This window comes from Pygoscelis adeliae, unplaced genomic scaffold (genome assembly GCF_000699105.1).
Source record: "Pygoscelis adeliae isolate BGI_AS28 unplaced genomic scaffold, ASM69910v1 Scaffold66, whole genome shotgun sequence".
Taxonomy (NCBI): domain Eukaryota; kingdom Metazoa; phylum Chordata; class Aves; order Sphenisciformes; family Spheniscidae; genus Pygoscelis; species Pygoscelis adeliae.
Genome location: NW_008825167.1, coordinates 7435613 through 7445610, shown reverse-complemented (window position 1 = coordinate 7445610; position 9998 = coordinate 7435613). Strand labels below are relative to the sequence as shown.

Below are 9998 nucleotides of genomic sequence, written 5' to 3'. Positions count from 1 at the left end.
ACTGGGAAGCGGGACAGAAGAATCTGGTTCAGAAAACCAGTTAGACAGAGTACTTGTAAAAGACATTCAAGTAGTTCAGATTCAGAAACGCAGCCAATTAAAAAAAAGAAAAAGAAAAAGAGATCACCAGATGACTTTCTTCCCAAAAAGCTTTCTCATGAGAGAGGAGATAGGAGCAATTCTGGGCTGAATGACTTGAACTCTGGAGCTCCATGGATGGTAGCTACAGTTGTAACAGAAAAAAGTTAAAGGTTGCAGGTCTTGGAGCCTCTCAAATTACAGGGACACCACTGCAGAACTTCCCAGCCACAGCCAGGGAACAACAGAACTGCCCAAGGGTTAGTTTATACATACTGCACCAGCAGAACAGGACAGAATAAGAACTACAAATGGGACGGTGTGGGAAGAGCAGTGCATGGGTGGTCTTTAATAGGTTAAGTGTGTCAGAAGGGGATCTGCTAGCAATTGCAGTACCTTATGTAACACAAAGTTATTCACTATTTCACATCATGTGTCTACGGAGTGTCATTTCATATAGTTATATTAGTCATTTTATGATTATAAAACTACAAATTCAAAAGAAAATGTGGATACACAAAATTACCCCAATCTGAACATGCAGTTCTAACAAATTATTTTGACAAGATGTACTGACTTTTTTTCCAACTATTCTCAGAAAATACATTGCTTACATTAGCATACACTAGAATTGCATTTTCACATGATGAAAGAAAAAGCACATTAAGTTTGTTAAGCACCTGAATAAGCAATAAGATCCCATGTTAATTATGTCACTTCTCTTAAAATTACTTTTGTGTTTTTCTTTTAAACAAAGTGTATTGAGGAAAGTCATTCTTATATTCCCACAAGGCAGAAACATGTTTTCCAGACCCATGAGGTCTGGGGCAAAGTAGTAAGTGCTAACAACTGCCTAACTACCAGTTTCATTACCTTATTCAAATAGTTCATATTTTAAAATGTTATTGAAGATATTGCTATTGTACAGCAATACCTAAATCATCTCTATGCAGCATGTTTCCTACTTTTAATCCTGTCCTCTCTTCCACTTTTACCCCCATTCTTTTAAGTTTCTTGAATCCTAATTTACTTCAACTCTTCTACTAACCTTCTGTTTATTCAATCTGCAATACAACCAAGATCGTGATCCTAACTGGAGCTTTTCAGTGCTTTGTTACCTAGACTTGACTATAAAATCCCACAGACATGTTATTTGACTTGAAATACTGATTTGTAGCGCAGAACCTTTTCCCTACCCCCGAAAATCTTTGCATACTCTCCCTATAAGGAAAGATCACAGAGTCCAGCTATTCAAGTTTTGTACAGGAAATCATTAATATTGCCTAACGCAGTTTTAGCAATCAAAGCAATGTTACCCTTCTATAGACCGTGAACAGAGACACTTTGTCCTCCTCTCTTACCTGATGGTACTGAATAAGTCTCAGCAGCATTGACACTACCACCTCCTTTTGTGTTTCCAACTCTTTTCCAGCATCAGCTTTATTTGTTCCTCTTAACACAAAGAGATCATGAACAATGGGTTGCAGAGCTGGTATTGCTGAAATGAGATTTATTTGTTTGTTTTAGCATGAGACAAGTCACTCTTGAACACTGTTTTCTTGTTCTAACAGTTCAGCTACTAAAAGTAAACTGTGCTTTAGTTTATTAAAGGTTTTACCCATCCCTAAAAAAACCCAAAACAAAACCCAAACTTATCATGCATAATGATGTCTATCTTTTTACTTCTAGTAGAAAATTTATATTATGGACACATTGCCCATTCTCATAGAGCTAAAATAAATATTTTTATAAAGTATTTCTCAGCAGAATCACTGGAAGGTATGAGACAGATGCTTCTACTTAAAGGCTGAAAGTGGAGGGAAAGGGAAGGGGACAAAAAATTAAAATCAAAGCCTTCAAAGTACTGCTATGTTGTGAACTTGTTACCTAATAAAGTTTCAAATAAAAGCTCTGTTGCTTTTATGTACGATGCAAAATATGGGGTAGCAGTGTTAGTAGGGTACAATAAACTTCCTGAAGGAACTGAGACTTATTTCACGTATTAAAAATTTAAAAGCTAGTGTCTTCTGGAACAATCAGTATGATTACAGTTTTCTATAGCTTAGTATTCAATACTGTTTCTATTGCTGAACTATTACTAATGTTAGTGTTGGTGCCTTTTTTTCCCCCTTTTTCTTTTTTTTTAATTACCATGTGTAACAGCTTTCTTCCCACTGGCCATGATACCTTCCCCCGGTTGATTGATCTTAGGAATCCAATTATCTGTTTGGAATGATATCGCTCATAAGACAGCAACACCAGGTAAGGAAAGATCACAGAGTCCAGCTATTCAAGTTTTGTACAGGAAATCATTAATATTGCCTAACGCAGTTTTAGCAATCAAAGCAATGTTACCCTTCTATAGACCGTGAACAGAGACACTTTGTCCTCCTCTCTTACCTGATGGTACTGAATAAGTCTCAGCAGCATTGACACTACCACCTCCTTTTGTGTTTCCAACTCTTTTCCAGCATCAGCTTTATTTGTTCCTCTTAACACAAAGAGATCATGAACAATGGGTTGCAGAGCTGGTATTGCTGAAATGAGATTTATTTGTTTGTTTTAGCATGAGACAAGTCACTCTTGAACACTGTTTTCTTGTTCTAACAGTTCAGCTACTAAAAGTAAACTGTGCTTTAGTTTATTAAAGGTTTTACCCATCCCTAAAAAAACCCAAAACAAAACCCAAACTTATCATGCATAATGATGTCTATCTTTTTACTTCTAGTAGAAAATTTATATTATGGACACATTGCCCATTCTCATAGAGCTAAAATAAATATTTTTATAAAGTATTTCTCAGCAGAATCACTGGAAGGTATGAGACAGATGCTTCTACTTAAAGGCTGAAAGTGGAGGGAAAGGGAAGGGGACAAAAAATTAAAATCAAAGCCTTCAAAGTACTGCTATGTTGTGAACTTGTTACCTAATAAAGTTTCAAATAAAAGCTCTGTTGCTTTTATGTACGATGCAAAATATGGGGTAGCAGTGTTAGTAGGGTACAATAAACTTCCTGAAGGAACTGAGACTTATTTCACGTATTAAAAATTTAAAAGCTAGTGTCTTCTGGAACAATCAGTATGATTACAGTTTTCTATAGCTTAGTATTCAATACTGTTTCTATTGCTGAACTATTACTAATGTTAGTGTTGGTGCCTTTTTTTCCCCCTTTTTCTTTTTTTTTAATTACCATGTGTAACAGCTTTCCTCCCACTGGCCATGATACCATCACACAGCTGAATGATCTTAGGAATTCCAATTATCTGTTTGGAATGATATCGCTCATAAGACAGCAACACCAGGAAAAAAAAGATATTAGGAATAATTGCTTCAGACTCCCTGAAAACAAAAAATTAAAAGTGTCAAGTTTGAATTGGACAACTGTTCAGTAAAAATGAATCTTTTTACAGTAAGATTTTTTTAAAGAATGTGTTGTTCTGCTTTCATGCAGTATTTCTAATTTCTGTGCCTTGTTCTTTACTATTTTTTTTTTCCAAGGGATTTCTTTCAAGTTTTGATCATTACACAGTTATGCATGTTATAACATACTATCTAATGCATATGACACAATTGGAGTATTTCTGTAGGAGACCCACAGAGCAAAAAACCCACTTATCTCTTCATAAAAACTCAAGTGTGAGAAAAAACAGAAATAGCTGACAATAAAAATTCCACTGCATTGCTTATGATCTATTAGGTACTACAAAAAAATGTACCAGATGATCAGAATACAAATGGATTCACACTGAGTCCACCATAGAAAAAAACAGCTCTCCCTTCAGCAACTGAGTCCTAGCAATGAAGTGCTGATTCCTGAAAGCATAGCTTTGGAGAGATCCCAAAGGAATGGTTTTACAATACCAAATGGAGAAACAGCACAACATCGCTTAAGATTTTTTCTTCCATGCTACTTCCTGACTTCTTCAGCCACATGGAACCTAAATCATCTGAAAGAGCTACCACTGGAGCCAGAGAATAAACAAGCACATTGCCCAGAATGTAACTCTCCCTTTCTCATAAGGCAGAAATAACCAGCAAAACTAATCACTACATGCTTCAGAATAAGACAGTTGTAAACCTGCACTGTTCAAAGGATCTTTGCAAATTTCATACCTGAACTGTCCTACTTCAATGTATTCAAACTGCTTTAGCACAAATCCAATAAACACCTAAAGAGAGAATAAAGTGTACAACAGATACAGAGGCATTAATTCCCATTTGAAATCATTTTGACAGAGTTATAAAAGTGCATGTTTTGGAAGGAGAGAAAGGAAAGACAGGCACTGAAAATCATTTATACTTATAGTTCATTCTAATTGTTATGAAGTGTTCCCCCTACAGTTATAGAAGATCTTTGAGAATCTTGTTGACATTAGAGCTTATTATGGTTTGCATGAACTTACGCCACATTTTACCTACAGTCTATATACTTTTAAGTATAACTTTCTCTCTCATCCGTAACACACTATTTGAGGCATTACAGTCAAGAAGTTAAGAATCAACCAAAAATCTAGCTCCAAACCAAGATAAAATCCAAAGTATTCATGCATTGAAAAAGGTTTATCTGTGTATGAACTTACAGGAAATTTATGTATTGCAACTCATACTAGTTTATAAACCCAAAAATACTGTAGTAAATCAAACGCTTACATTTTAAGTTACAAATTTACTGCTTATGTGGACAACCACACAGACTACTGTATTTGCCACTAACTTCCCCCCACCATTAAAATCAAATAATGGTTGTCAACCATGATGCTTACCACTAGAAGTCATATGGAAGTCCATACTCTCAATATAGAAGTAAGGTATTTCTATTTGTAAATGAAGTTTTATTAAACAACACTGATTGTATTGTCCACATCATCTTATTCCTAAAGTCAATCTGATGAACAGTTCCTAAATACTTTCTAAGCTCTGCAACAAGTAATTTATATGCAATATAAAACCAGAAGTCTGAAGCTCTTTGTGGTTGGGGGGGGAATTGAGTCTCACCCTCCTTTAAGTCTTTGTTTTCACCTACAGTACAATAAATGGATTGTTACAAGTATTTTTGCTGTAAATATTAAGCCTGCTGGTGAGATTCCTGTATTACAAATTTGCAAAAATGGTGAGGTACCAACCTGATCCGAATCCAGAAGACAGTAGTTAACTCGTAGCTGAACCAGTTGAGCAAGCAAGTCTAGAACTTGTCTTTGTAGCTGTACCGATGTTGTTGTAGTATATTGTTTCAATGCTTTTATGACAAGGGGTTCAAATAAACGAATGTGATTGTGAATAGCATTCTGTAATAGAGAGATTTTAAAGTACTCTAATATCTGAACAGATCTATGATTCAAAACCAAATTATGTTTTAAAAGGAGGACAAAGTTTTAAATCTAAGGTACAGCTCTTTCAGGAGTACACAGATACAAGTACCTTATCAGCACGATGTTTTGCTGCACTGGTAATGCTAGTTTTCAGCTGTGTAGAAACTTTTTGCAGCACATCAAACCATCTGTCATAAAAAAAACCATACACATTAAAAAAAATGGAGGGACAAACACAGTCTCCTTAAATGCGTATTGTTTTACCAATGCCAACTTTTCTTTATCTACTTGACTGCTTCAAGAATCTTAGTAAAACAGAAGAGGAGAGACAACCTACAGCACACTTTGATCAGATCACAGATTTGTGGACGAACATCCAGTAGAGAAAGAATTTCTGGTCTTTGCTTAGTCATTCTTCTGCCCTTCCTTTAAGACTACTGACTATTTGCTATAATTAGCAAATTAATGAAATAGTTTTGAATACAAGCATTTAAAACCATTATGCTTTTAAAACAACTTAAGTAATATCCATTTTAATGATTTAGCTTTGATTTGGAAAACACATTAGTGATAATCAATACAGTGTTGCATTCAGGACCTCACTACCAAGACAAATTACTCTGCTTAAGTCTACAAGAAATAAATAATACACAATACTAATTTCAAGTTACTTAGCTCCCCTATACTTGCATTTATGAAAAACAATAAAAAGAGATTCTAGTTCAAGTTAACATTATATCATAAGGGAAGAAAGTTACCCTGAAGCATCGTGTTCCTGCTCAGCCTGAACCATGTTCCTTAGACTAGCATCAGCAAGGGCCTGTGTAAAATGTGTGTATGGTGCCATGAAGCAATAATGATAGAGACCAGGTCTCAAATTGGAAGAACCTAAGCGTTGAGCTTTGCCTTGAGCTTTGTTGGGGTTTGAAGACAAGCCATCATACTGAGAAGCCAGATTTGTCCCAAACAATGTTTTCAATAACTAGAGAAGAAAATTGGAAGGAAAAAAAGTTAACATTTCAGGAAAAAGAAACTTGACTCCTCATCCTCCCAAAGGACTTAAGAGGAGAGGTCAAAGTGCAACCTGTGGATCACGTAGTCCAATACAAGACAACAGAAAAAAGCTGGAGAAAAGAAACAACCCACACCTCACCCAAAAAGATATGATTGTTTTTGCAACTGAAGCTATTTCCTTGTGAAAACTCAAAATAGTCTACTAAAGCTCACCTCCCACCAAAATTAAGCTTTGATGACTTGAACCCAAACGTTTAACTGGAAGCCTGCAAGAAATGCATCAGTAAGGCAGTTCTTTGCTTTCCAGGTTTTTGATGTAGTTAACTGGCTACAGAACACATTTGGGAAGGTAGGAAACAAACGTGTTTTCTGAGCATTAGCTAATATAGTTCTTTGAATTGGAAGCAGTTCAAGAAATAACTATATTATTCAGATGGTATTCAAGTTTCAGAACAAGTCATGAAAATTAAAGAAAACACACCCTGCTTGCTCCACCTGAGCTAGAGTTTCCTCACATTGCTTCCCTTAAAAGAATAGCCAGTCTTGGCCAATTGATAACCACAGGACATCAGGATTAGCCTTCCAGTAATACACAAAAAATTACCTCCTTACCTGCTGTACACAGACTGTTGCCATTGTTGGTTCTCTGTTGAAACATGATTTTAGGTATCCCAAAATTTCTTCTACACACTAGAAAAGCAGAAAAACAAGTGCATCTAATTGTATTTTTCTTCATTATATAAAGCATTACTATGAAAACTAGACAGTAGCACAGGTTTGTTTTTTTTTTACTAAGTAGAACTACACTAATTTAAGGGAAATCATGGAAGTATGTAAAGAAATAAAAAAGCAAGATCTGCCTCCTAGTCTTAAAATACCACAGTGCCTAACACCACAGTTAATGAGAAAACAAAAAAAGAGACACAGGAGAGGAAGGAGAAGAGCATGCCTTCTGACATTTTGTATATTTTACATAAGTATATTTAAACATATTAATATAGTAAGAATGACTGAAGGCAAACCATTTTGCTGGAAGGAATTCAACATGAAATTTAGACAGTAAAAAAGTTACTCTAGTTTTCAGCAGCAACAATTTAACCCGGAAAATCTGCTTTAGCACTTAACCCAACATTGTGGCAGCACAATGCTTCTAGGATCACTGTCTCTCAACAGTACCAATTTTAAATACATGCTTTTTCCCAGTAAGGACCACAGATATTGGACAACCTAACTACAAAAGAAAAACCACACAAATCTTATACCTTTCCAATATCTTGAAGAGTAGCAAGTTCCAAGATTTGAGACAGAACATCTAAGGCAGACCGTAAGAAACATCCAAACTTTTCATTACTGTTCTGGAGATCCAAAGTAACCTGGTCCCAAAAAGTGAAAACCACATTTTTTCTTAACAGTTACTTGACAAGGGGATAAAAATTACAGAAAGAAGTGGGTATTGACACAACATGATCTTTTGCCTAAAATTTCAGCATAGTTCAATCAACAGCACTGACAGCTTAGACTCCCTTATGAATTGCTGGAAAGGTAGGACTTCATTTTGACTAAGAAAAAGAAAGATATTTTCTAGCTTTAGGAAGTTACAGCATCTGGGAAGGCCTAGGATGTTAACAAGTAACAGAGAAGGGATAATGTATTCCTCCGAAACATGGTAGATGTAGTAAGAATACACCCCCTGGCGATCGCCAAGCCCTTAGGGAATGCATCTTCTATTACCTGAACTAATGAGGAAAAAGCTTACCCATCCTGGAATAAACTGCAGAGAGAACAGACATTGGGATCCATTCGGCACTGCTAAGCCAGCAAAGGGTCATTTGGTACCAGCATTAGTGACAGCAGAGAAACAAGCAATAGGGTGACAACGACTATTAGGGGTTTTATGTTTGGCTGGTTTTTGTTTTTATTGGTGGTGGTTGTGATTTTTCTTTAATTTTTTTTTGGGGGGGTGGGGTGGATAAACTGTTTATACAGGCAAACAAGTGAGTCTCAATACAAGCAGAGCCATATTTAAAAGAAACACAAAGTGATTGCCCAACCACATTCTAATTCCATCAAATGATATCATGCAGTACCTTATAATTAGCATGGGTTGCTTTCAAGACATCATATAACTTCAGATATGATGGAAGATGATAAAAGCTTCCTACTGAAGATGATTTACTTGTTGGAACAGGCCCAGTAGCATCAGTTTGCCTAGTAGCTTAAAAATGTATCGTAGATTAGAACAACATACTTTTTCTAGGGTGCTCACGATGTGTATACTCAACATAATTTACCATATGTGAATTATTAGACAGCATGAATTTTTCAATCTGCATGCGTATTTTAAACTGCAAAAACACATGCTGTACAACTAGAAAATGAACTAGCATTCCAAGAAACTAGCCCTCTGGGATAAGAGAAATTAACTCAGAGGGCTTATTATTGAAGTGCAAGTACAATTTACAAAACAGAATTAACACTCATTTCCTTCATTCATTACTAAGAAAAAAAAAGTTTAAGATTGAGTCTTGTTTCCAAGAGCAAGGTAACCTACTCCTGCCAAAAGTTGCAAAGCAACTTTCAAACTTCTTTTAAGTAAAATACATGCAAAAATCACTTCATTTTAGTCAATAGGTGAGTAGATTCAGAAAAACAGTGAGGAAAAGGATTCAGAAGTACCTTGCTTTATGAAAATGGACTGTACTTTTCAGAAAACAAAACAGTAAACAAGCTCCCACCCACAGCTGCCTTTCCTGCAATGCAGTACTGGAAAGAACTTCTGACAGTAGGTCTGCCAGCCTTTTGAACTACAACTTCAGAAAACAAGTTAGTTTTATTTCTCCTCTCTATGCCATAACCATACTTCGGTGGGAGGGTTAACAGGAGTAAGTGTGCTTACCTGGACTCGCTTCACCACCCTTTTTAGGGCTCATTGGCACAGATGCCTGTTCAACAGACTCCCTCTCTTTCCCCTTCCTCCGAATTGGACTAAGAGAAGGTGGGTTTGTGAGAGATGGTAATGCTGCCTAGAATTAAAAGAAGCTTTATTAATTTTGTATGCACAAGTAGCTTTTCTTCTTCTACATAAATACAAGTATATTCATCTTCTGTTTAAACTCCCCTTTATTTGACTGTCAGTTAAATTAAAATGTCTCAACTCATGCCCTGAACCTGAATTTCCTGAGTGAAAAGGAAGTTGAATATATTCCCTACTTTCCTTCTCAACTTCAGCATAAGTCAATGAGATGGAATTAGAGCTCAAATGACTAAAGTTTCTTTCCAGACAAAGGAGTGTCAAAAAAATATTTTCACATTTTTTCAATACGAAGAAGTCACTAATCCTAGTAACATTGCCTTACAGTCACAAAATCGGTCTCAAAATGTAGATGCCTCAAAACAAAAACCCAAACCCAGAAGTACCTCATATGAGCTGTTTCAGAAGTCAAAATATTTTGCAGGATATTCAAAAGACAGAAGAGTTATTTTAAGCCCCAAAAGGAGCTCAGTGCACTACAGCCAGCCAATGAGAAGTCAACGGATGTTTGCCAGAGTATGCAATCCTATATTCCATTTACTATATACACTCCTCACTGAATTAAC

The 9998-nt window shown here is 36.0% G+C and overlaps 1 protein-coding gene across 1 annotated transcript in view; it reads right to left on the bottom strand.

Moving 5' to 3' along the window:
• HTT (huntingtin) overlaps positions 1-9998 on the bottom strand; it is an 87095-nt gene that overhangs the window by 38377 nt on the left and 38720 nt on the right. Inside the window, exons 27-36 of the mRNA XM_009328884.1 lie at positions 9298-9424; positions 8489-8616; positions 7664-7774; positions 7014-7091; positions 6146-6369; positions 5497-5575; positions 5202-5363; positions 4192-4247; positions 3269-3417; positions 2479-2615 (exon numbers count right to left, since the gene is read on the bottom strand). Of these exons, the coding sequence (XP_009327159.1) occupies positions 2479-2615; positions 3269-3417; positions 4192-4247; positions 5202-5363; positions 5497-5575; positions 6146-6369; positions 7014-7091; positions 7664-7774; positions 8489-8616; positions 9298-9424 (1251 nt within the window). The remainder of the gene's footprint in view (positions 1-2478; positions 2616-3268; positions 3418-4191; positions 4248-5201; positions 5364-5496; positions 5576-6145; positions 6370-7013; positions 7092-7663; positions 7775-8488; positions 8617-9297; positions 9425-9998) is intronic.